Here is a 26,925-nt window from a genome sequence, read left to right as displayed (position 1 = left end):
TTAAACTATGAATTGAAACATGATCATAAGTAGATAATTTCATAATAAACACACTTGATTCTATCCATTTTATTGAATTCTGATGGTTTTGTTATAGAAAAATGTTGCTTAAATTATGAAAAACAAACTGTAGCAATGTTCGATTGTTTCAAATTCTATAAATTAACAACACTTTAAAAGTCTAAATCTACACAGTAAATCACGAATTAATATTATCAATTTCATAGAAATATCAATTTGAAGATCAAACAAAATTTATCAAATCAAAATATTTTAATATGTCATGTTTTTTAACGTTTTGGAAGCAATATTTGCGCTATATTTCAACTGTTTTAAATTCCATAAATTAATGAAATTACGATTTTCTGGTTTATGATATTAATATACTAAAATGTGAAAACTTAATGCAAATACTTAAAACTATTATAAATTGAATTAATCTATGAATTGATAACTACACTTTGTACTTTATAAATTTCATAAATTAATTACGTTCTGAACGTTTAAAATATAACTGTATTATTGTAATTTTGTAAAAGAAAAACGTGTTAAACCTTTCAAAATTCATCCGTTCTTAAAAGCGTTTGTAAATTCTACAACTATTCTAACATTCTCATAGAATAAACATGACATATTAACAATACACAAAGAAATGCAGCATCGTTTTATGAAATTTCATTTAAATGTACTCAACTTTTTTCCATGTTCAAAATTAATGTTTGTAACATGAAATATCAAGCTTTTTTGTTCGATTTCATCACAATTTCTATACTAATTTACAACTATTTTCAACAATTTAAATTAATAATTTAAAAAAAAATACGTATTATAAACTTTCGATATAGTAACGTATTAAACTTTAATAAATTTGAAACTTAACAAAGCAATTTTCAACTTCTTCTAATTCTAGAAACTATTAACATCTTAAAACACTCAATATGACATATTATATCACAATGAATTGGTTCTTCAATTTACAAACGTTTTTCTTCTATAATTCTACAAATAACATTCTAATTGTAAATGAATAGAAAGAACTTTAAAATATTAGGACTGAATACAAACGTGTTTATTTTAATTTATTTGGATCATATCCAATTTTAAATTCTATAAAAAAAGGAAGTATAAATATGTATAAAACAAGAAAAACTGTATAATTTTTATCAATTTCTAGACTTTCGGATCATTTTACTAAATTTCTTATTTTTACTCACAAATTATGTTATAACATTTGTTTGTCGCAATTACTTTGGATCTTTTTCTAGTGTTTAGTATTAGAATTGTTGTAGTTTGTCAATGTTAAACTTGATTTATGAAGCTTAGTCTTACAAATCTATTTTAATATGAAAATTCTTAGTAAAAACGATAGTTTATTTTTCCATAACATCAGACACAATATTTGTTTTAAAAAATTCCGAATTTAATTAAATTCTTGTTTATAATTTGTGTCAAATAATCAATCACCAATGTTGATTATAATATGTTTCAAGAAACAAGTGAAAAGATTTGAATTCAATATACAATTTGCTATAAAAATGCATGTGTTAATAATAAGAAAAATCCATTGAATCGAATAAAGATTTTGCAAAATCTATTATATTTTCAGATGCAATAATAAACTGCAATCATTAAATATTATTATTATTCTTAATCCAAATCCAAAAAAAAACAAATGTTGGTAATTTATGGATTAAATCCAATACTGAACGATCAAAGTATACTTTATATCGTTATTTAGAATACTAGAAAACCTCAGAATCAATTATTTTTAAAGAAAGTTTAGTAGAATTGTTTTCGAACAAAATACTGTCAAGTCCAATAAAAAAAATGAAAGATTCAACTAATATTTCAACTGTTGCTAAGCAATACAATAATTGTTTAATTAACTTCTTAATCAATTGTTTTCGAACAAAATACAGACAAGTACATTAAAAAAAAAATGAAAGATTTAACTAATATTGTAACTGTTGCTAAGTAAAATTGATTTGTTTTTAATTGTTTTGGAACAAAATAAGATCAAATCCACAAAAAAAAGTTGAAAGATTCAACTAATATTTCAACTGTTGCTAAGCAGTACAATATTTGTTTAATTAACTTCTTAATAAATTGTTTTCCAAATTATTCATTAACAATTAGTGAAGATTAAATGTACAAACTATTGTAGATATATAAAAGAAAACAAATTTTGGTAATTTATTGATTAAATTCAACAATAAATGAAGAAAGTATAGTTTATATCTTTATTTAGATACTATAAAACCACAGAATCAATTATTTTTAGTGAAAGTTTAGTAGAATTGTTTTCGAACAAAATACTGTCAAGTCCAATAAAAAAAATTAAATATTCAACTAATATTGTAACTGTTGCTAAGTAAAATTGATTTGTTTTTCATTATTTTGGAACAAAATAACATCAAATCTATAGAAAAAAAAGTTGAAAGATTCAACTAATATTTCAACTGTTGCTAAGCAATATAATATTTCTTTAATTAACTTCTTAATCAATTGTTTTCCAAATTATTCATTAGCAATTAATGAAAATTAAATATGCAAACTATTGTTGATATACAAAAGAAAACAAATGTTGGTAATTTATTGATTAAATCCAACACTAAATGAAAAAAGTATACTTTATATCGTTATTTACACAGAATCAATTATTTTTACTGAAAGTTTAAGTAGAATTGATCGATGTTGTCTCACCTACATGGAAATTTGCATTGTTAAAAGAAATGAATCAATATAAAATGCAAAAAAAGTAAAAAAGCAACGTACGTATTCATATTTTAATGTGGCTCCTCGCATTATGCGCATGGTTATATAAAAAAAAAGAATAATGCATATGACGTAAACGATAATATCTTGAGGGGAGCAAGGATAAAAGAGTGTGTGTGTGGAAATATGCCATCATCATCATCACGATGATGATCTTCATCGTCATAATCATCATCGCAGCATCCATGCATGCAAACACACATCAAAGATTGCGCTGCTTTTGCCGACGAGTGTACGCACAGAAAATTTAAATACGAATAGAGATAGAGAGAGAAATATATGTATAAGTCGTCTGAAAAACAGCAACCCTCCTACTTCCAAACGTCCAGCTCGCTACTCGCTTTCATTAGGAAAGTTCAAGCCAGTTCATAATTGTTCCGCACTATTATTATGCACGGACGAAATGATAAATATATATGAATTGGAATGGGAATATAGGGAGAAAGAGATGGAAAAAAGATGACGAAAAGGAAAAGAAATTAAATAACGTTGAACGGAAAGAGATGGGAATAGCGCATTCGCCCAATCAGACCTTAACATACTCAGCAACCAATCAGATCGCAAGAAACATCAAGGTGTTTTCACAAAACACACATGTCTCTCTGTGTGTGTGTGGACTTCTCTTTTTCTTTGTTTGTTATGCATACGCGCCATATGTGTACACGTTTTTTCCCTACTGCAATTTTTTCCTCGGCCCCCTTCGAACTTTTATTTTTCCCTGTTTGTTTGTTTTTTTTTCCTCTTCTTTTTACTTGTGGGTAGGTATGTAGGTAGTACACTTCGTGTTGCGGTCGCAACTCGATTCTCGACCCTATTTCGAGGGGTCTTAGAGGGCGCAAGGTGCGAATTAACAGTTGAATACATCAAAGGGGAGATTTGTAATCAGAGGTAGACATATTTGTGGATAAATATGGCGCGCCCGACCATTCATTAAGCACGATTTTCTATAATTATTATAATTCGTTTTTTACCCTCTCTCTTTCTTCCCTTGTCACTGTTAACATTTCGAACATTCAAATCCCCTTCGCGACCATTGTTCGCATCTATACAGCTTGTATATCTCACTTCCACCATTACGCAATCAATTGAAAACACGTGCATTGACAATATGCAACATTGTATCCGTCCATTCGGATGCGCTTCATCAATTATTTAATCCTAATCTATATTTAATCATTTCAACGAATATGTCAACTGTTGCTAAGAAATACAATTAACTTCTTCGTCAATTGTTTTCGAACAAAATAAGATCAAATCCATAGAAAAAAAAGTTGTAAGATTCCACTAATATTTCAACTGTTGCTAAGCAATATAATATTTGTTTAATTAACTTCTCAATCAATTGTTTTCGAAAAAAATAAGATCAAATCTACAAACAAAAAAAAAGAAATATTCAACTAATATTTTAACTTTTGCAATATTGATTTTTTTTAATTAACTTCTTAATCAATTGTTTTCGAACAAAATAGTGTCAAATTTAATAAAAAAACAGATATAATATTGATTTGTTTTCAATTGTTTTTGAACAAAATAAGATCAAATCCATAGAAAAAAAGTTGTATGATTCAACTAATATTTCAACTGTTGCTAAGCAATATAATATTTGTTTATTTAACTTGTTAATCAATTGTTTTCCAACAAAATACTGACAAGTCCAATAAAAAAAAATGAAAGATTTAACTAATATTTCAATCGTTGCTAAGTAAAATTGATTTGTTTTTAATTGTTTTTGAACAAAATTAGATCAAATACATAGAAAAAAAGTTGTAAGATTCCACTAATATTTTAACTGTTGCTAAGCAATACAATATTTGTTTATTAACATCTTAATCAATTGTTTTTGAACAAAATAATGTCAAATCTATAAAAAAAAAAAATTAATAATATTGATTTGTTTTCAATTGTTTTCGAACAAAATAAGATCAAATCTACAAAAAAAAAAGAAGAAATATTCACCTAATATTTTAACTGTTGCTAAGCAATATTAATTATTTTTTTAATTAACTTCTTCATCGATTGTTTTCGAACAAAATAAGATCAAATCCATAGAAAAAAGTTGAAAGATTCAAGTAATATTTCAACTGTTGCTAAGCAATACAAAATTTGTTTAATTATCTTCTTAATCAATTGTTTTCAAACAAAATAAGATCAAATCCATAGAAAAAAAGTTGTAAGATTCAACTAATATTTCAACTGTTGCTAAGCAATATAATATTTGTTTAATTAACTTGTTAATCAATTGTTTTCGAACAAAATACTGACAAATCCAATAAAAAAAAATGAAAGATTTAACTAATATTTCAATTGTTGCTAAGTAAAATTGATTTGTTTTTAATTGTTTTTGAACAAAATAAGATCAAATCTATAGAAAAAAAAAGTTGTAAGATTCAACTAATATTTCAACTGTTGCTAAGCAATACAATATTCGTTTAATTAACTTCTTAATCAATTGTTTTCATGTTTTCAAATCTAATTAAAAAAAAAGAGAAATAATATTGATTTGTTTTCAATTGTTTTCGAACAAAATAACATCAAATCTACAAACAAAAAAAAGAATATTCAACTAATATTTCAACTGTTGCTAAGCAATATTGTTTATTTTTTAATAAACTTCTTCATTGATTGTTTTCCAACAAAATAGTGTCAAATCTTCTTCATCTGTGGTTTTCCATCTAAATAAGTTGAAATGTAATAATAATTTGAAACATTTAACTAATATTTTAACTATTGCTAAGTTATATTGATGTTATAAAATTATATTCTTCGTCGATTGTTTTAGAACAAAATAAGATCAAATTCATTTAAAAAAAAAGTTGAAAGATTAAACTAATATTTTAACTGTTGCTAAGCAATACAATATTCGTTTAATTAACTTCTTAATCAATTGTTTTCATGTCAAATCTAATTAAAAAAAAAAGAGAAATAATATTGACTTGTTTTCAATTCTTTTCGAACAAAATAAGATCAAATCTACAAACAAAAAAAGAAGAAACATTCAACTAATATTTTAACTGTTGCTAAGCAATATTGATTTTTTTTGTTAATTAACTTCTTCATCCATTGTTTATCAACAAAACAAGGTCAAATCTTCTTCATCCATGGATGAAATGTAATAGTAATTTGAAAGATTCTAGTAATATTTTAAGTGTTGCTAAGTTATATTGATGTTATAAAATTAAGTTTTTCGTCGATTGTTTTCGAACAAAATAAGATCAAATCTTTTTAACTTCAACTGTTGCTAAGCAATATTTAATTTTTGTAAATAAGTTCTTCATCCATAGTTATAGAATCAAATAAGATTCCAGAAATAACGTAAATTTGAAAAAAAAAATTCAAAAATAAATAGGAAATTTATTAAAAATTAAAAAAAAAAACAGTAAATTTGAAATATTCAAAAAATACAATGTAATTTCAACAATTAAAAAAAACAAATATTTCAAAAAAAAAATTGAAAAAAATTAAAAAATCCGTTAAATAAGAGTATATGAAAATAACAATTTATGAAACTAATTCGGCATTTGATGTTTCAATGTATTCATTCAACTTTGAGAGCGCTAATTATGATATTGAATTACAAAACAAATCAAAGTTACAAAATCTACGTACATGAAACTTACATCACTATTACTAAATAAACAGTAGATAAAATTATGTGATTAATGATCGTTATTATCATATGGAACGAAGGATGTGTTTTTCATTGAATATTCTTATTGACCTCGAGATTCAATTGAATAATAACCACGTTAGTGCGTCCAATTGGACTCAATGAGTAGAGTGAGAATCAGTCGAACGCCAGAATCTCATCGAACATGTGGATATTTTTGTCTTCAGCTGCAGGTCTTCTCTGCATTCTGTACGTGTTATTGAAATGGAGATACAATTATTGGAGGGAACGAGGAGTCCCGTGTCCACAACCAAGTTTATTTGTCGGTAATATAGGTGCGTCTTTGACATCCAAATTGAACATCGGAGAAATCTACAATAACATCTACAAGTTAGTACAATTATAATTTACAAAAAGTATACACTCAGTAAACATTTGTTTTTTTCAGAAAATATGAAGATTGTAAATACGTGGGATTGTTTCAGTTCATTAATCCCGCTTTGTTAATTAGAGATCCCGAAATCATCAAAGATATTATGATCAAAGATTTCAATCATTTCGGGAAAAACGATTTCGAGGTGGATGCAGATCACGATCCGATCTTGGGAAGAAATCCGTTCGTTTTGTCAGGCGAGAAATGGAAAGCTTTCAGAAACATGTGGACGCCTAACTTTACCAGCGGAAAGGTTCGTGTTGTGTAGAAAAGTTTCGGATTAGTTGATAATAGTTTATTTGGTGAAAACCAGTTGAAGCAGATCTTCCAATTCGTGAAAATCCAAAGCGTAAAGATGAACGATTACATAGAAAATCATCAAAAATGCGTCGATTTGAAAGATTTGATGAAGAGGTTCACGATTGGTAACGTGGCCAGTTGCGCTTTCGGTCTCGAAGCTAACAGTTTCGAGGAGGAGGAATCAGAATTCGTGAAAATCTCCCGACAGATCGGGGATATTTCAGGTTTCAGTACGATCAAAGTTATGTTAAGAAACATCTTTCCCTTTCTCGTCAACGTTTTAAGTGTCAGGTTATCAACTCTGTTAGAATTTTTGAATTGAAATTTCAATTGATGATTTTTCAGGTTCTTCTCGAAGTACGTCGAAGAGTATCTGATTAGAATCGTGAAGGAGACTTTGAATTACAGGAAAGAGAACAAAGTTGTTAGGAACGATTTTTTGGATACTATGGCCGAGCAAAAGGTCAAATGCACTTACTATAAATTCGAAGACATCGATATTGTTTCTCAATCCGCGGGATTCTTCGCAGACGGCGTCGAATCCAGCTCTGTTGTCATGAGTTACGCTTTGTACGAAATTGCCAGAAATCCTGAGGTGCAGAGTAAATTGAAGCAGGAGATCCGCGATCATGGGGAAATAAGCTACGAATCCGTTAATGAGATGAAATATATGGATTGCGTTTTAAACGGTAATTGAAATATCATTGTAAACAAATTCGTGGTTAATTTGTAATTTCAGAAAGCATGAGGATGCATTGGGTATCATTTTTCCTTACCAAAAAATGCACCGAAGATTACCGTTTACCACCAACTAAAGACGGTGCTCCAAGCATTATGATTCAAAAAGATACGAGCATAATCCTGCCGATGGACGCATTACACAAGGACGCAAAGTACTTTCCGAATCCTGAAATTTTCGATCCTGAACGATTCACGAACGAGAACAAAGCTAACATCACTAAATGCTCTTTCATGCCGTTCGGAGAAGGACCCAGGATTTGCTTAGGTGAATAATTTTTACATTTTTGTTTAAATAAAACAAAAGCCTTAACTTCTTTCATTTACAGGCATGAAATTCGGTTTGATGCAAATCAAAGTCGGCATCGCTGCAATTCTATCCAAATACACTATTTCGATCAACGAAAAAACGTCGAATCCGCTTCAGTTCGAAAAAAATGCCATCATAAGGACACCGATCGGTGGAATTTGGATGGATTTTCAGAAAGATTAAATAATTTGAATAAAACTTGCATGAAGGTTATTCGATTTTTTTTTTAACTAGAAAATTGTATTAAGTAAAATTGAAGAAAAAAATATAGAAAATATTGAATTAAACTTATTTAAAACTAAAAAAAAAATTGATTTTTATTTTCATTAGTATTCCAAAATTTGAGAAATTCCATAGAAGTTTAATAGAAATATCTTATAGAAGGTTTATAGAAATCGCTTCAAAATCTCATAAAAGATTTTTTAGGAATCACATAGAAATCTTATAGAAGTTTCATTGTACTCGCTTAACGAGTTTAATCCGTTCCAAAATTTCCGGATTTTTACTCGTGTAGTGAAATATTAGTATAGTGAAACATGATGTTCAATATTATTCAAAAATACACATAATATGTGTACACAAGTTTTAAAAATGATGTTAAGCGACTCATTTTTCTTACAATTTGCTCAATATGCAAAATACTCGTTAAAAGATGTTCCACTGTAGTTCCGCCATTGATTTTTATTATAGTATAGAAAAAAAAATTAGTGAGCTTTGGTTTGGAAACGATTGAAATATTTTCAAGCGAAGGGTGGGAGGATGAGGATAAAGAGGTGGGTATTTCCTCGTTCCATATCCATTTATTGATCATATTGGATGAGGCGTGGAAGAAGATTGGATAAGTGTTGTCCCATTCTCTCTTTCAAACTGTGCTCGCTGTCGGGGAAAAGCGTTTTTCCAGAGGACGCTTTCCACGCTCTGACAGTTCAGCAGCAGCAGTAGGGAGGTGGGTGAGGGTGGTTGAGGGTTTTGATGGGAGGTTTAGTAAACAGGGATAACGAAGAATGTTCGTCCTTGTGGGACGTCTCCTTAGGGCCGAGAGTTCGTTCGTTCGTTCGTTCCGGATTGCATTCGGCTCTAGAAATGATGAGCTATTGTGAAAACTCTACAAGTCACTAGCAGGAGCAGCCTTTAATCCAATTTATTTTATCATTGTTGCGTTAGGGTCGGTTGGAGGAGACGAGGCTCGCCTTTCACGGTCGCATCCTGCGGTTCCAACTGCTTTTATAAAGAGAACTCCAATGGCGACAGTCACACACATTCACACACAAATTCACACAAAATAAATATAAAGAAAGAAAGAAAAGAAAGAAAGTTACTTCCCTCACAATCATGTAATTTATAATAGTTCGGACGGAAACTTATTAAATATTTTCATCCTCAAGAAGTTCCAAACAAAAAGACATTCATTTTTCTTTAATTTCAGCATACAAAACGAATTTAATCAACGAAATAATTAACATTCGTTCCACCTAAAATAATGAAAAAATTATAAAAATAAATACAATAATATCTCAGCTTCAAACAGTACGGATTCACTATAACATTATTGTTATTTTTTCTTTAATTTTTTGAAGGTGTAAATAAAATATTAATATTTGCAATTTGTCATAAAAGAAGCGTTACGATTTTGTTGTTAAATAATTTTTAAATAAAACTACATAAGTACATATTTCATTTAATAATAGTTGACTAAATATTACTAGTTTTATATTAAATATAATAATTATCAATTTGGCTTACTTAAATCCTCTATAAATGTAAGATTTGTCAACGAAATTTACATGGATTTTTCATTAAACATAATTCAAAAGCTACTAATTTCTATTTCTAAATATCATAAAAGATCACTGAAATATATATATTTTTCATGAATATTTAGTTCAAAATTTTCATTTTTGTTTGAATTTAGTATCGACTTTACTAAGTTTTCCTTTAAAATTAATATATTTTCAAAATACTATTAAATTTATCTAAATTAATGAAAAATTTATTATAATAAACAAAAACCTTTACATTTTATAAATTTCATACTTAAAGTAAGATTATTTAATGAAAATAAAATCGAAAAAGCATGTGAGAAACTGCAATAGGTTGAAAATTCTTTTCAATAAAATTTGTTGGATCCATTCACAATTCATCAATAAAAGGATATTGAATGGAACACGAAACCATCCTTGTAAAACATCCGCAAGGAAAATAAATAAAATAAACCGGAAGAATGGAACCCTTTTTACTTTATTTCGAGAATCTCTGACTTAAAGAAAACAAACGTACGTTTCTATAAGTATTGAATTTCGTAAAAAAAAATATCCAATTCAAAATAATATTCTATTTGAGTTTTACAATATCGACGCTTCTCTTTCTTAAAATGTCAAAATAACCAACAAATTTTGGCAGTTGACAGTTAAAGACTAATAAATTTGATCGCTGATGACACATATTTGACAGTTGTCAATTCTAGCTATCTATTAGTATAACATTATTATTTATAGATATAATATTAATAATAATACAGTATTGAATTTCCACCAATTATCATACTTACAACAATTTACTATAAGAAAATTCAATTCAAAATAATATTCTATTAATGTTTATAAGTTACCAACGCCTTTGTTCTCTTAAATGTCAACGTAACCAACAAGTCTTTGACAGTTCTACCTATACATTAGTGTAACAATTACAACATGGCAATAAAATAATTGAATATTATGTTTTATAAATTTTTGATTTTTTTTTTCTTGCAAATGCTCATTTCGTTCAAATTAAAGAATTCTTATATAAAATTTTTTATAATTTGAATTTACTAAAAAAAAAAACAACATAAAAAATGAATTCTATAAGAGGTTATAAAATAACAACGCTTTTGTTTACTCAAATGTCAACATAGCAGTCAAATTGTGACAGTTGATAATTAGCTGATGACAGACATTTGACAGTTGACAATGACAATTCTACCTGTCCATTAATAATATTCAATACGTTTTATATATTATAATTCTGAGTTTTTGAAAATACTTCTCTTACTGAAAAATATTTCAAAAATCTATTGGAATAATAGTGTTTTGATCTCGATAATATTAAAATTACATATTACTTAAATTTGTATAGTCGAGTTTTATGTTCTTCAAATTTTCGATATTTTTTCTTGTAAATGCTCATTTTGTTCGAAATATATAGCAAATAAACGTACGTTTCCATAAATATTGAATTTCTATCGATTTTCACACTTAAAATTTACTATAAGAAAATCCAATTGAAAATAATATAATATTAGTTAACGCTTTTGTTTTATTTAAATGTCAACGTAACCAACAAATTTTTGACAGTTGACAGATAACCATTAAATTTGATAGATGATGACACACACTCTACTTGTACATTAGTGTAACATTAACAACATGGCAATAAAATAATTGAATATTATGTTTTTCAAATTTTTGTTATTTTTGTTTCATACAAATGCTCATTTCGTTCGAATTAAAGAATTTTTATATAAGAATTTTTATAATTGGAATTTACTTTAAAAAAAGAGGTTATAAAATAACAACGCTTTTGTTTACTCAAATATCAACCAACAAATTGTGACAGTTGACAGTTAAATCAATAAATTTGATAGTCGATGACATAAATTTGACAGTTGTGAAGTTTGCTGTCATTTATATAGTGAACGTATTATTTTTCAGGTAAGTGTTATTCAACATAAAATGGTGGGAATCCGATGATGGCGGAACGTAATTTCGTTGAAGTAAAAGAAGTGGTTGTAGAAGTAGTAGTAGTAGTAGGAGGAGGAATAAATAAATAACTGCGTGTATTTTTTACCCTCTGTGTGTGTATAAATCGTGACGTGGAAATCAAATCTCGTTGCTTGACATCAATAAAAGATGTTATCGAAATGGGAAATGAATGTTGACGTTTAGGTTTGTGTGTATTTTGCATCACCCCTCTTTAACGTCGTCGTTCACGTCATCTGCATGTACCTTCTCTCATTAGAGTAATTGATGGAACCGGTGTTGTGACAGACTTGATTGATCAGATTGGATTTCATCCCTCCTTTATTCATCTCTCGTGGTACTTTTTATCCTCTCGCACTATTATTATTATTATTTCGTCTTTGGGATGCGTTTTGTTGTGATTGCCGTTCAAAGCCTTCTTCCTTCCGCCAACAACACAACAACAACAACAACAAAAAAAAAAGAGAAAAACGAAAACAAACACCGACATATCGAATGCTGCTGTCACTTGATCCCTTCGAAACACTCGAAAATCTAATAAGCCATTTAATATTTCAAGTATAAAACAAACGTTAATGATGATTTTTTTATATAAACTAATCCTAAATAAACACGTTTGTTTATTAACTAATAATACATAAACTCAAGTTTCTTAATTTTGCTACTTTTTAACTAGTTTTTCTAAATATTTTCACTAAAATTAAAAAAAAAAAAGATAATTTTCATTTTATATTATATAAATTATTACAAAAAAAAATGAAACAAATCAAGAAGAAAATTTACAAAAATAAACAAAATTAACAAATTTTTACAAAATTATCAATTTTTTTAGTTGTCTTTTAAATATTAATCTTTCTAATGATGATTCATTTATTATTAATACCTTGCATAGTGCGGTTTCGACGAGTGTTTCACTATAGTTCGCTTTGAAAACTTATAAAGCAAAATAAAAAGAAATTATAGTCAAATCTCTTTTTATGCGTTTCGATTAGTCCGGTTTCAAAGAGTGAGGAAATAATTTGACCAATATTTCAGAAAAAAAATCTTTGAGAACAAGAAAACATAAAATAATGATAATAAATATATGTTTTTACACTACTTCCTACATTTCATCAAACTTTTGAAGAAAGATATAACTTCTTAACAATATTACAAATAATGCTACTAGTTTTTTTCCACTAGTAATATTATACAAAATCATTTGTGTATATCAAAAGAGTCTTCAAATTGTGAAGACTCTTATGAATTCAAATTTAACAATAATTTATAAGAAAGATATAAGTTTCACAATTTATTTAGTTATTCATATAAATATTTTCATTCTTATATTCAATTATATTAATATTTCGTATTTACTAATAAACATCCTACATATTAATTTAATTTCTAAACCAATTTATATGAATTAGAAAACTGAATTCACAATCACTCAATTTTCTAGTTATCTGTGCATCATATTCTGTAAAAATTTTTTCCCAATCATCACACATTTTTCATAAAATTTGAATAATAAGTGTGTAATTTGTAGTATGGATCATCAACGATTTCAGTAATTCTAACACGTTTATATTTGAAACCGTACTAATCGAGGATTTCCTAAACACATATATATAAACAGCACAAAATTATATCTTAACGATTTTTTCCAATATTCATCTACAAGTTAATGATGAAATATTTCGTATAACTTTCTATTAAATCATTAATCATTGAATTTTTGATAAAATAAATTAAAAATATTGTTATTAACTAAAGTTTTCAAATCTATTCAAAATAAAATTGAAAATATTAAAAACTTCTCAAAAATAACATTTATTTTATTGGAAAAATTACTGTAAATCATTTTTGTATTTTTCTATAACATTGGTTATTACTAAACTACCTCAAAGAGTGCGGATAATCGCTTTCAAACAAAGATGAGAATTTTGTACAATTACTAAAAGCAATATAATGATAATTCCCAAAAAATAAAATTATACATTAATTTTTTATGTATAACTGATCGTATTTATCTACATTCAAGTCTCATTTAGTGATATTTTAAAGTCCTCGATTAGTACGGTTTCACAGATGAATGTTACTAATCTAATTTCTAATATCTTCGATTCTGTCTTCTAACTCTTCATCCTATAAATTATAGAATTATTATTCAAATTTATAATGATTGGGAAATTTGCGACTCATATTTTTGAGTCATCGCCTCTGGTTTCTCCGACTGCAAAGTGTATTTGCGCGTGAGATATTTAGTTATGTTCATTTCCTGCGATTAAACGTGTGATTGGATGATGGATGGAAATACTCGAATGCCTGAGGGTTGATGCAAGAATCAAGGGAAGGAAGGGTGGAGAAGTAGCTAAGAGCCTATTGGCGAATTCGATGACAAGACAGCATTTTAATCAATCATTTTCCGTCGCGCCGCATCTCGAATTCCTCCTCCTCCTTTCTCTCTCTCTCCACCCTTAATCCATTCTTTTTTGTTATCCATTTTCCGCAACCCCTTGACACAAAAATTAAGCCGATGAACTTAATTAAGCCGTAATTCATTGCCGCAAATTGGAACTCCATTATACATTTTTTTTCTTCATTCTTTCACAATCTCTCGTACATTTATTTCTATGTGTTTGTATCTCGATTTCTGATTGACGAGCACGAAATATCTGGGGATGGAATAAAATGGAATTTGTTACGGATTAGGGAAATGGCATTGCCGGGGAAACGGCGGAAAATCCAATTCCTCTCGCCTAAAGTGACTATTGAATTTTCGCGCACCTGACTTCTTCCACTTCTTCTCCTTCGAGGTGAGGAAATATTGATATGGAAATGCACATCGAGAATTCTCTCACCTTCTTTTATTTTTTCTCCACGTAAATGCATCCGCATAGCTTCCAACTAGCTCGTATAAATTTATTGTATTTACACGCACAGATGACTAGAAAATTGAATTCAATTTTTTTTATTTCGAATAGTGCGGATAATCGGTTCCACGCTGCTTTTGAAACCGGACTAATCAAGGATTTTAAACTTTAGATAGTGTCCTATTTCCCTATTATAAACGAATATTGGAAAAAAAAAATCGTTAAGATATCACATTTTTCTCGTGCTTTTTATATTTATGTGGTTGTAAAAGTTTCGAACAGTGTGGAAATGATTCTTTGTACTTATATAGTATATTACAGAAAATCTTTATTGGCTTTATTTCAATTTTTGTTGTAATTTTCTAGAAACTCTAAAACCCTATTATCCGCACTATTCGAGACAAAAATACCTTTAATAGTACCGAATATTACAAAAAAAATCTAACGTATTGTTGCTTTTTTCTGCTTTATTTCAAAATTATTACAGAATTTAACTTTGATTTCATTTATTACTTTTATTCATTAAATTTTCAGAATGATTTAGCAGAAAGTTATACAAAAATTATCTAATTAACTTGTAGATGAATATTGGAGAAATTTGTAAAGAAATCATATATTTTTAGTGCTGCTTTGAAGTTCTGCGGTTGAAAAATCCTCGATTAGTCCGGTTTAGAAGAATGTGGAAATGATTCTTCGTACTATTCGAGGTATTTTTGTAGTAATCAATATTACAGAAAATCTTTCTTTGCTTTATTTCAACTTTTGTTGTAATTTTCTAGAAACTCTAAAACCCTATTATCCGCACTATTCGAGACAAAAATACCTGTAATAGTAAGGAATATTGGAGAAAATCGTTAGGAAATCAAATATATTTCGTGCTGTTTATGCGGTTGTAAAATTCTCGATTAGTCCGGTTAAGAAGAATGTATAACTATTCAAAGTATTTTTGGTATTAATCAATATTACAGAAAATCTTTATTAGCTTTATTTCAATTTTTGTTGTAATTTTCTAGAAACTCTAAAAACCAATTATCCGCACTATTCGAGACAAAAATACCTGTGATAGTACCGAATATTACAAAAAAATCTAACTTATTGTTGTTTTTTTGCTTTTGATTTCATTTATTACTTTTATTCATTAAATTTTCAGTATGATTTAGCAGAAAATTATTCAAAAATTATCTAATTAACTTGTAGATGAATATTGGAGAAATTTGTAAAGAAATCATATATTTTTAGTGCTGCTTTGAAGTTCTGCGGTTGAAAAATCCTCGATTAGTCCGGTTTAGAAGAATGTGGAAATGATTCTTCGTACTATTCGAGGTATTTTTGTAGTAATCAATATTACAGAAAATCTTTCTTTGCTTTATTTCAACTTTTGTTCTAATTTTCTAGAAACTCTAAAACCCTATTATCCGCACTATTCGAGACAAAAATACCTGTAATAGTAACGAATATTACAAAAAAATTTAAAGTATTGTTCTTACTTTGCTTTATTTCAACATTATCACTGATTCGCAAAATTACAGTATTTTTTCAGTAAAATAAATTGTTTTAAATGTTCTTTTTCAATATTTTCAACTTGATTTTGAATAGATTTGAAAACTCTTGTTAATAATGCCAATATACTCAATCCCTTTTACCACAAACATCAACTTTGATTTCAATTATTAATTTTCTTGATTACAATTTTCTTGATTTAACAGAAAGTTATACGAACGATTTCCTCATTAACTTGTAGATGAATATTCAAGCAAATCGTTAAGAAATCAAATATGTTTATTGCTGCATTAAATTTCTGCGGTTGAAATATCCTCGATTAGTCCGGTTTCTTCGTACTATTCGAGGTATTTTTGTATATTACAGAAAATCTTTCTTGGCTTTATTTCAATTTTTGTTGTAATTTTATAGAAACTCTAAAACCCTATTATCCGCACTATTCGAGACAAAAATACCTGTAATGGTAACGAATATTACTAAAAAAAATCTAACATGTTGTTAAAATATTATCATTGAATTTAACTTCGGTTTCATTTATTACTTTTATTCATTAAATTTTCAGAATGATTTAACAGAAAGTTACACGAAAATTTACTTGCTAACGAATTTTGAAACAAGAATATTATATATTTTATAACAATATTATCATATTCACTTGCATACTAATAATTTCAACTTAATTTTTTTCATATTTATAGTTTATTTTATAAGTTTTTTTTTTAGTAATTCTCTAGAAACTCTTTTACTCTTGATACTCTTAATTTTATTTAAATTTTATATAACTTTCACAATAACTACAACACATTTATTCCTCTTAATTTAAGCTTTAATTTATTACTTTATTATAAGTTAAAATACTGAATTTCGGAAATTTTAAATTTTATGAAAATCAGCCCAAATTCCACCGACAGGCACTCTAATAACACCGTTCTTTTCCAACTGCAAAGGAACCATTGTCTTTTCGTTCAAAGTAATCGTGAACTTCGAAAATATCGCTACCAATACCATTTTTATTTGCAACAAACCGAAACGCATACCTATGCAAGCGCGCGGTCCTTCTCCGAAAGGAAAGAAAGTGCACTTCCTCACATTACTTTTATTGGATTTGGAAAAACGTTCCGGTTTAAACTGATGCGGATTATCAAAATATCGCTCATCCATTTGTATAGAATCTACAGGTAACATCACGTCCATCCCTTTAGTAATCCGCACTTCAGATCCACCTTCTTTGGGCGGTGGAAAAACGTAATCTTTCGTGCATTTCCTCGTTAAGAATAGAACAGCTGGATGCATCCTCATGCTTTCTGCAACTCAAAATATTTAACATTTCAATGATGATAATTTAATTCAAGAAAAACCGTAAATAACGCATTCCAAATATTCCATCGAATTGATTGTATCATAAGTGATTTCTCCTTTTAAATCCATGATTTCCTGCTGAAGTTTTTGTTGAGCTGCAGGATTTTGCGCTAAATCGTGCAGGATGAAACTGGCGACGACAGAACTAGACTCAACTCCGTCGCCGAAGAAGCCTGCAGCTTGTGCGACAATATCTATATCTTCCATTTTATACTCTGAACTTTTATCTTTCTGCTCCGCCAAATTGTGTAAAAAATCGTTTCTCACTACATTGTTTTTTCTTCTATACTCTAAAGTTTGTTCTACAATTTTTATTAGATAATTCTCGGCGTGTTTCGTGAAAAATCTAAAAATGAAGATTATTTAAAAAGAAAACTACAGTTGTTACTAGTTAATTATTAGATTACCTAACACTAGTGAACTTTGCTAATTGCGGAAATATACTGATCAAAGTCATTTTGATCATGCTGAATCCGGAAACGTCTCCTATCTCTGAAGCTATTTTCACGAATTCGCTTTCCTCTTCAGAGAAAGAATTCGCTTCTAAACCGAAAGCGCAGCTGGCGACGACGCCAATGTTATACCTCTTCAGCAAATCTTTAACGTCGATGCAACTCGCATGATCTTCCATGTAATTCAGCAATTTTTCGCTTTGATCCTTCACGAAAGGAAACATTTGCTTTATCTGTTAATTAAATGAAAAGTAAATGAATAATTTCTAAATTTTCATTTCAAATTGAAGAAAGTGACCTTTCCGCTAGTAAAATTCGGTGTCCATTGGGCTCGAACTGTCTTCCACTTTTCGCCAGATAAAGCGAAAGGATTCCTTCCCATGATCGGATCGTTGCTCACGTCAGCTTCGAAATTGTTCTTCTCGAAATGATGGAAATCCTTGATGACTACATCGTTAATTAGATCGGGATCTCTGATGACCAAAGCCGGATGAAGGAAAGTGTACACTCCGACATATCTGAATCCTTCATATTTCCTACATCAAATCAATCACATTTTTTTAATAAAAAATGATGTAAATATGATAATAAAGAAACTTGCTTGTAAATCTCATTGTAGATTTCACCGATGTGCTGTTTGGAAGTCAAAGAAGGACCTAAATTTCCCACAAACAAAGTCGGTTCTTCGTAAGGAACTCCGCGATCTTTCCAATGATTGTATCGTTTTTTCAAATAAACGTACAAAACGCAGAGGAACGTTGCGACAAGTATTATCATCCACATGTTGCAATGAAACTGCTCGAAATTCGTAGATTGAAGTGTGCGTTCAAGTTATAACTGATAATAACAACTGAGATAATCTCTGTTTACCAATTAGGTAATCTATTAGATAATGTTCGATTGTTGGGTTTATTAATAAAGTTATTTTTTCAGCTTTAATTTAATGAAATCATATTTCATTTTTTTTGCATTTCAAATGATTTGTAAAAGATAAGTGTTACAATAATACTACAAAATATAGTTTTTTCTTTGTAGTTTTAGCTTTAATTTGATTATTAATTTACTGCTATATCATTTGTGGTTTTCGAGAAATAGAAAATATATAAAGATGCTTTTTTTTTTAAATTAAAAATTACAAGATTTTGTAAAATTAGCAAAAAAATTCTTTGTTTCTCTTTATTATTTTTTCTCATTTTTTGTTTATATATCAAAATATTACTAAATTAATTGTAGTTAATAAAAAATACTGCAAATTTTATTGAAAATATTGCAAACTTTATTGAAATTTACATGATTTTCTTGCATTTTTTGTTGATAAGTAGGAATCGTCCCAATCTTACGCAACGTATTTTGCAAGAAACGTTACGTAATGTTTATTACGTGACCGAGAATCGATGATTTTCGATGTCTTCAGTTTTTAGTGAATAACTCGAGAACCGCTGAAGATAATTCCATCATCTTATACTCGTTTTAAAGCTGAAAGTATAACCAGCGAGCTCGTTGACATCTGTCATCAATTAGTCTGCTACGAACTGTCAAAAGTTTGACATACAATCGCAATCAGTTAACACAACGAATCAATCAGTTTTTTTAAATTAATTTCTTGAAATTTACGTGATTTTCTTGCATTTTTTGTTGATAAGTAGGAATGGCACCAATCTTACGCAACGTATTTTGCAAGAAAAGTTACGTAATGGTTATTACGTGACCGAGAATCGATGATTTTCGATGTCTTCAGTTTTTAGTGAATAACTCGAGAACCGCTGAAGATAATTCCATCATCTTATACTCGTTTTAAAGCTGAAAGTATAACCAGCGAGCTCGTTGACATCTGTCATCAATTAGTCTGCTACGAACTGTCAAAAGTTTGACATACAATCGCAATTTCGTCCAATTGCCAATTGGATTTTGTAAGAATCGCAGTTTCATAGGAAAAAAAAACGATTTTCGTTAATAACTCAAAAACTAATGAATATTTTTTGTGATTTTATTGCATTGAAGCTAGTTTGGAAAATGATGTTGCATCTTGCATATAGCCCTGACCTTGTACCATCAGATCAACATTTATTTCGAAATTTGAATGGTAAAACTTTCAGTAATCATGATGATCTGAAATCGAACTTCAGTTCAGTTTTTTGTTGATAAAAACCAGAAAATTTATGAGCCCGGAATCATGAAGTTGCAAAAAATATAAAAAAAGGTCATCGGAGAAAATGAGAAATAAATAATTGTTAAAAGTTCACTCTTTGTATACAAAAAAAGTAATCTTATTTCAATGCTAAACAATGAAATAAATATTAACTAATTTCTGTAAATTCTAGTCTTATTCAATTTATATATTAATTTTTCATTGTTTTTGAGAAAAAGAAACTTGATTTTTCTTCTTCAAATTTGATTTTAAAGAAAAATTAAAAAAATTAAACAAGACTTTTAAAATTTCATTATTTATTATAAAAAAATTCAACTTAATCAACTTTCATAATAATATCAACAATTACATTAGATCCATTTATTACCAATAGTTTTAAGCTATAAATTGTACATTAATAATGATTTTGTTGTTGTTATTATTAATTTCATTTAGATTTTTAAATTTTATGAAAATCCAACCAAATTCCACAGACCGGCACTCTGAGAACACCGTTCTTCTCGAACCTCAAAGGAATGATCGTCTTCTCGTTCAGAGTGATCGTGTATTTCGAAAATATCGCGACTAATGCAGTTTTTATTTGCAACAAAGCGAAACGCATTCCTATGCAAATGCGCGGTCCATCTCCAAACGGAAAGAAAGTGCTTTTCCTCACATTACTTTTGTTGGATCTGTAAAAACGTTCCGGTCTAAACTGATGCGGATTATCAAAATATTGCTCATCCATATATATCGAGTCTATAGGTATCATCACGTTCATCCCTTTAGTAATCCTACATTTCCTACATTTTTTTAATAAAAAATGATGTAAATATGATAACAAAGAAACTTGCTTGTAAATCGCATTGTAGATTTCACCGATGTGCCGTTTGGAGATCAAAGAAGAACCTAAATTTCCCACAAGCAAAGTCGGTTCTTCGTAAGGAACTCCACGATCCTTCCAATGATTGTAACGTTTTTTTAAATAAACGTATAAAACGCATAGAAGCGTTGCAAGTATTGTTAATATCATATTTGGAATGAGACTGTTGAACAATTTGGAACGAATCAAAGTGTTTTGCTGTAATTAATCTTAAAACAAATACATGCCAAATCACTGTTTACTAATGCACTAATCTAATTGCTAATTGCATTTAATGATGAAACGCTAATTATAAGTTCAATGAAACAAATTATCGCAATTTTTGTTGTGTTTTTTCAATCAAGACGAATCTCATTATACTAATCTTCTTGAATGTGTTGTAAGAGTTTTCTTGTTTCGAGAAGGTTGACTTACACTTAAGAATTAAAAATAAATTAGAATGCAGATGGCTTTAAAATGAATTGAAGTTAACAATGGAAGGTATGGAAGTTAATTGATTGATATTTGTCATTCATTTCTGCTCAGATTTTTTAAAACAACATAGATTTAAATGAAATAAATATCAATAATCTCATTGTAGTCACTTCACTTATTTTCACTTTTATATATTAAGGACTTCTGCATTCAAGTTTGGAATGAAACTGAAGGAAAAGTGCAAGTGTTACGCGTTCAATTTGAACTTGGCAACTTGGCGATAATTGTTGTTTACTAAAAACATAGCAATCAATTTGTTGAAAATTTATTGATGAAGCGTAATTGCAAGTTCAATTAAACAAAGTTAAAATCTCAGTTGTTGTTTTTCTTAAAGTCGAGCCAAATCCCACCGAGCGGTGCCAGAATTATACCGTTCTTCTTGAACTGTAGAGGAGTGATGGTTTTCTCGTTCAAAGATATCGTGTATTTGGAGAAGATCGCCACCAAACCGACTTTGATTTGCAGCAAAGCGAATCTCATGCCTAGAATTGTAAATCAATTTAGTATGTAGATGGTTTTTTTTTAGATGGAATTCAGTTTACCTAAACACATGCGCGGACCATCTCCGAAAGGCATGAACGTGGATTTCTTGATATTAGCTTTGTTCTCGTTAGAGAATCGCTCTGGATTGAAGACTTGAGGATCGGGGAAGTATTGCTCGTCCATTTGTATCGCACCCATTGGTATCACGAAGGTCATACCTTTTGTAATGCGTACGGAACCCGCGCCTTCTTTTGCTGGTGGTAAATCGTAATCTTCGGTGCATCTCCGCCCGAAGAACGAGAAGGCCACGTGCATCCTCATACTCTCTACAATTCAATTGAAAATTATAAATAAACTACAAGATTTTCTAGATTACCATTTATAATCCAATCGAGATATTCGAAAGCGTTGATTGATTCATAACTGAAATCTCCTTCAAGCTGTTGTATCTTCTCTTGCAGCTTCCTCTGAATCTCAGGGTTAGTGGCGATTTCGTATAAAATGAAAGTCATCACCAAAGAACTGGATTCGACACCGTCCGCGAAGAATCCAGCGGATTGTGCAACAATATCGATGTCTTCGAATTTGTACGCAGTGCATTTCACCTTCAATTCAGCCATACTATCTAAGAAATCGTTACGAACCACGTTGTTCTCTCTCCTGTACTTCAAAGTCTCCTTCACGATGTTCATAAAATACTTTTCAGCGTTCTTCGTTAAAAACCTGAAAAGTTTAGTTTAAATCAAGTTTAAAATTTAAGTTTATTAACGATGTACCGAATGCTCGTGACGTTGGACAATATCGGGAAGATGGTGAGAATAATCGATTTGACCATGCTGAAGCCGGAGACGTCACCGGTTTCTCGTGAGATCTTCACGAACTCGCTATCCTCTTCATCGAAACTGCGCGCGTCCAAGCCAAAAGCGCAGCTGGCCACGTTTCCCAAAGTGAATCTCTTCAGGAAATCCCTGGCCTCGACGCAATCAAGGTGATCGTCCAAATACGTTTTCAGTTTCTCGCCTTGATCCATCAGAAAAGGAAATATTTGCTTCGTCTGAAATTGCAGCAATCTGAAGATTCGATAATTTACCTACTTTTCATTTATAATTTACCTTTCCCACAGTAAAATTGGGAGTCCATTGACCTCTAGCAACTTTCCACCTTTCTCCAGACAAAACGAACGGATTCCTTCCCAAAATCGGGTCGACTTTAACGTTCACCTCGAAATTGGTTTTACCGAAATGATGGAAATCCTTCACCATAATATCTTTGATCAGTTCAGGATCTCTCACCAAAATAGCTGGATGCATGAAATTGTATAAACCGACGTACCTAAACCCTTCGTATTTCCTGCAAAGAAAACAACAACAATTTAAATTTAGTTAATTAAGTTCCAAAAACTGACTTGTAAATATCATTGTAGATCTCTCCGATGTGCTTGTTCGTGGTCAAAGTTGGAGCTAAATTTCCTATTAACAATGTCGGTTCTTCGTGCGGGACTCCTCGTTCCTTCCAATAGTTGTATTTTTTCTTTAAAAGAACGTAGAAAATGCCGAGGAGAGTGGCAAAAGAAACTAATGAGATCCACATGTCGATGAGATTGGAACGCAACTGCGAACTTTACTATAAATTGTGATTATATTGGTTCAAGTCCTGCTGATAACACGTAAATGTAAATAATAACAGTACTCTTGAGTTTACTGCTGAAAGCTATCATTTCAAGATTAGTGTGTTATGTTTTTTTTTTAATCAAATTTTAACTGTTTTTTTATGTTAAATATCAATTTTTAATCGAAATTGTTATCTTTCCAAATTTCTTGATTCAAACTAAATTTTTACATAATGTGATAATTAAATAAGTTTTGCGCATCGTTACGAAATCAATGATAATATGAGTAATTATTTTCAACATTTCACAGAAACAATTCTTTATTATTAATATGAATAGTGCATTTTTATTTTATAAACAATTTCTTATACAAATAATAAAAGGTACTTAAAAAAAACATAAAAATTCCACTAAAACTCAATTAATTATTACATTTTTTTTTTTCAATTAATTCTAATTATTTAATCTTTCTGAAAATCCATCCAAATTCCACCGATCGGAGTCCTCAGGACGGTATTTTTTTCCAACACAAGCGGATTCGACGTCTTTTCGTTGATCGAAACAGTGTATTTGGATAGAATTGCAGCGATGCCGACTTTGATTTGCATCAAACCGAATTTCATGCCTGTAAACGAAAGAAGTTAAAACTTTTATTTTATTTAAACAAAAATGTAAAAATTATTCACCTAAGCAAATCCTGGGTCCATCTCCGAACGGCATGAAAGAGCATTTAGTGATGTTAGCTTTGTTCTCGTTCGTGAATCGTTCAGGATCGAAAATTTCAGGATTCGGAAAGTACTTTGCGTCCTTGTGTATTGCGTCCATCGGCAGGATTATGCTCGTATCTTTCTGAATCATAATGCTTGGAGCACCGTCTTTAGTTGGTGGTAAACGGTAATCTTTGGTGCACTTTTTGGTAAGGAAAAATCCAACCCAATGCATCCTCATGCTTTCTGAAATTACAAATTAACCACGAATTTGTTTACAACGATGTTTAAATTACCGTTTAAAACGCAATCCAAATATTTCATCTCATTAACGGATTCGTAGCTTATTTCCCCATGATCGCGGATCTCCTGCGTCAATTTACTCTGCACCTCAGGATTTTTGGCGATTTCGTACAAAGCGAAACTCATGGCAACAGAGCTGGATTCTACGCCGTCTCCGAAGAATCCCGCGGATTGAGCAACAATATCGATGTCTTCGAATTTATAGTCAGTGCATTTGACCTTTTGCTCGGCCATAGTATCCAAAAAATCGTTCCTAACAACTTTGTTCTCTTTCCTGTAATTCAAAGTCTCCTTCACGATTCTAATCAGATACTCTTCCGCGTACTTCGAGAAGAACCTGAAAAATCATCAATTAAAATATCAATTCAAAAATTTTAGTTGAGTCAACGACCTAACAGTTAACACGTTCATCAGTACAGGAAAGATGTTTCTTAAGAGAACCTTGATCTCGACGAAACTCGAAATATCCCCGATCTGTCGCGAGACTTTCACGAATTCTGATTCCTCCTCCTCAAAACTGTTAGCTTCGAGACCGAAAGCGCAACTGGCCACGTTACCAATCGTGAACCTCTTCATCAAATCTTTCAAATCGACGCATTTCTGATGATTTTCTATGTAATCGTTCATAATTCCACTTTGGATTTTCACGAATTGGAAGATCTGCTTCAACTGGTTTTCACCAAAAAAAACTATTATCAACTAATTCGAATTTTTTCTACACAACACAAACCTTTCCGCTGGTAAAGTTAGGCGTCCACATGTTCCTGAAAGCTTTCCACTTCTCGCCTGACAAAACGAACGGATTTCTTCCCATGATCGGATCGTGATTTACATCCACCTCGAAATCGTTTTTCCCGAAATGATTGAAATCTTTGATCATAATATCCTTGATGATTTCGGGATCTCTGATTAACAAAGCGGGATTAATGAACAGAAACAATCCCACGTATTTACAATCTTCATATTTTCTGAAAAAAGAAAATGTTTACTAAATATACTTTTTGTAAATTATAATTATACTAACTTGTAGATGTTATTGTAGATTTCTCCGACGTTCAATTTGGATGTCAAAGAAGCACCTATATTACCGACAAATAAACTTGGTTGTGGACACGGGACTCCTCGTTCCCTCCAATAATTGTTTCGCCATTTCAATAACACGTACAGAATGCAGAGAAGACCTGCAGCTGAAGACAAAAATATCCACATTTTCAATGAAACTCTAGCGTCCTACTGATTTTCACGAACTCCAATCTATCAATGTTTGAATTTTTATAATAAGGTCAATGCGAATATATCGTATGGAGCGATAATTTTTATCTCACGTTTTTATCTGCTGTTCACTTCATAGATAATTATATAACTTTTATTTACATACTTAAATTTTCTAGTGCTGATAAATCAAAATCATGATTCGCACTTTTAAAGTACAATGTGTTCATGTAAATTAGGTTTTCGAATATAATTAGTTCTTAAAATGTGTTCGAAAACCGAAATATTTTTTTTCAGGTTTAATTATTCCAAAAACAAAGAGATGAAAACTGTCAAAATTGATGCAATTTCTCACAAAAATTCCAATTTTTGTCATTTTAAACAGTCTTAATTATATCAAAAACAAAACAATAATATAAACTGTCAAAATTGATATAATTTCTGAGAAAATTCAAATATATGTCACTTTTAATAGTAATAAATTTATCATAAGCAAAACAAAAATGAAAACTGTCAAAATTGATAGAATTTCTGACAAAAGCAAAACAAAAATTACAACTGTCAAAATTGACATAATTTCTCAGAAACTTCAAATCTACGTCATTTTCAATAGTAATAAACATATCAAAAACAAAACAAAAAATTCCAATTTATGTCATTTTTAACAGTCTTAATTATACCAAAAACAAAACAATAATAGAAAATGTCAAAATTGAAAGAATTTATCAAAAAATTCAAATGTACGTCACTTTTAATAGTAATAAACATATCAGAAACAAAACAAAAAAGAAAACTGTCAAAATTGATAGAATTTCTCAGAAAAATCAAATGTACGACACTTTTAATTGTAATAAACATATCAGAAACAAAACAAAATTGAAACCTGTCAAAACTGTAACTTTTTTTTTGGAAAATTCCAATTTATATTACTTTTAATAGTAATAAACATATCAGAAACAAAACAAAAATGGAAACTGTCAAAATTGATATAATTTCTCTGAAAATTCCAATTTATGTCATTTTTAACAGTCTTAATTTTACCAAAAACAAAACAATAATA

General features: G+C 29.5%; 3 protein-coding genes across 3 annotated transcripts; 1 reads left to right on the top strand and 2 right to left on the bottom strand.

The window, feature by feature from the left end:
• Positions 1–6,544: 6,544 nt before the first annotated feature.
• LOC108569481 (cytochrome P450 6j1-like) lies at positions 6,545–8,368 on the top strand. The gene is made up of 6 exons (XM_017931048.1): positions 6,545–6,772; positions 6,831–7,068; positions 7,129–7,406; positions 7,461–7,804; positions 7,855–8,121; positions 8,183–8,368. The coding sequence occupies exons 1-6, from the start codon at positions 6,588–6,590 to the stop codon at positions 8,344–8,346; spliced, it is 1,476 nt and encodes a 491-aa protein (XP_017786537.1). The 5' UTR covers positions 6,545–6,587; the 3' UTR covers positions 8,347–8,368.
• Positions 8,369–17,001: 8,633 nt separating this feature from the next.
• On the bottom strand, positions 17,002–21,227 carry LOC108569480 (cytochrome P450 6j1-like). Its single transcript, XM_017931047.1, has 7 exons — positions 21,049–21,227; positions 20,691–20,997; positions 18,668–18,861; positions 18,365–18,602; positions 18,022–18,299; positions 17,614–17,960; positions 17,002–17,559 (listed from the first exon to the last, which is right to left on the bottom strand). Exons 1-7 carry the CDS (start codon positions 21,225–21,227, stop codon positions 17,129–17,131), a joined length of 1,974 nt encoding a protein of 657 aa, XP_017786536.1. The 3' UTR covers positions 17,002–17,128.
• Positions 21,228–21,767: 540 nt separating this feature from the next.
• On the bottom strand, positions 21,768–25,892 carry LOC108569479. Its single transcript, XM_017931046.1, has 12 exons — positions 25,678–25,892; positions 25,384–25,621; positions 25,045–25,322; positions 24,647–24,990; positions 24,330–24,596; positions 24,118–24,268; positions 23,440–23,652; positions 23,147–23,384; positions 22,811–23,088; positions 22,411–22,757; positions 22,094–22,360; positions 21,768–22,033 (listed from the first exon to the last, which is right to left on the bottom strand). The coding sequence occupies exons 1-12, from the start codon at positions 25,860–25,862 to the stop codon at positions 21,864–21,866; spliced, it is 2,976 nt and encodes a 991-aa protein (XP_017786535.1). The 5' UTR covers positions 25,863–25,892; the 3' UTR covers positions 21,768–21,863.
• Positions 25,893–26,925: the final 1,033 nt, after the last annotated feature.

This window comes from Nicrophorus vespilloides, unplaced genomic scaffold (genome assembly GCF_001412225.1).
Source record: "Nicrophorus vespilloides isolate i.1.1-1 unplaced genomic scaffold, Nicve_v1.0, whole genome shotgun sequence".
Classification (NCBI taxonomy): domain Eukaryota; kingdom Metazoa; phylum Arthropoda; class Insecta; order Coleoptera; family Silphidae; genus Nicrophorus; species Nicrophorus vespilloides.
The sequence above is the reverse complement of the archived record's forward strand: the minus strand, read 5'-3'. Positions and strand labels throughout refer to the sequence as shown.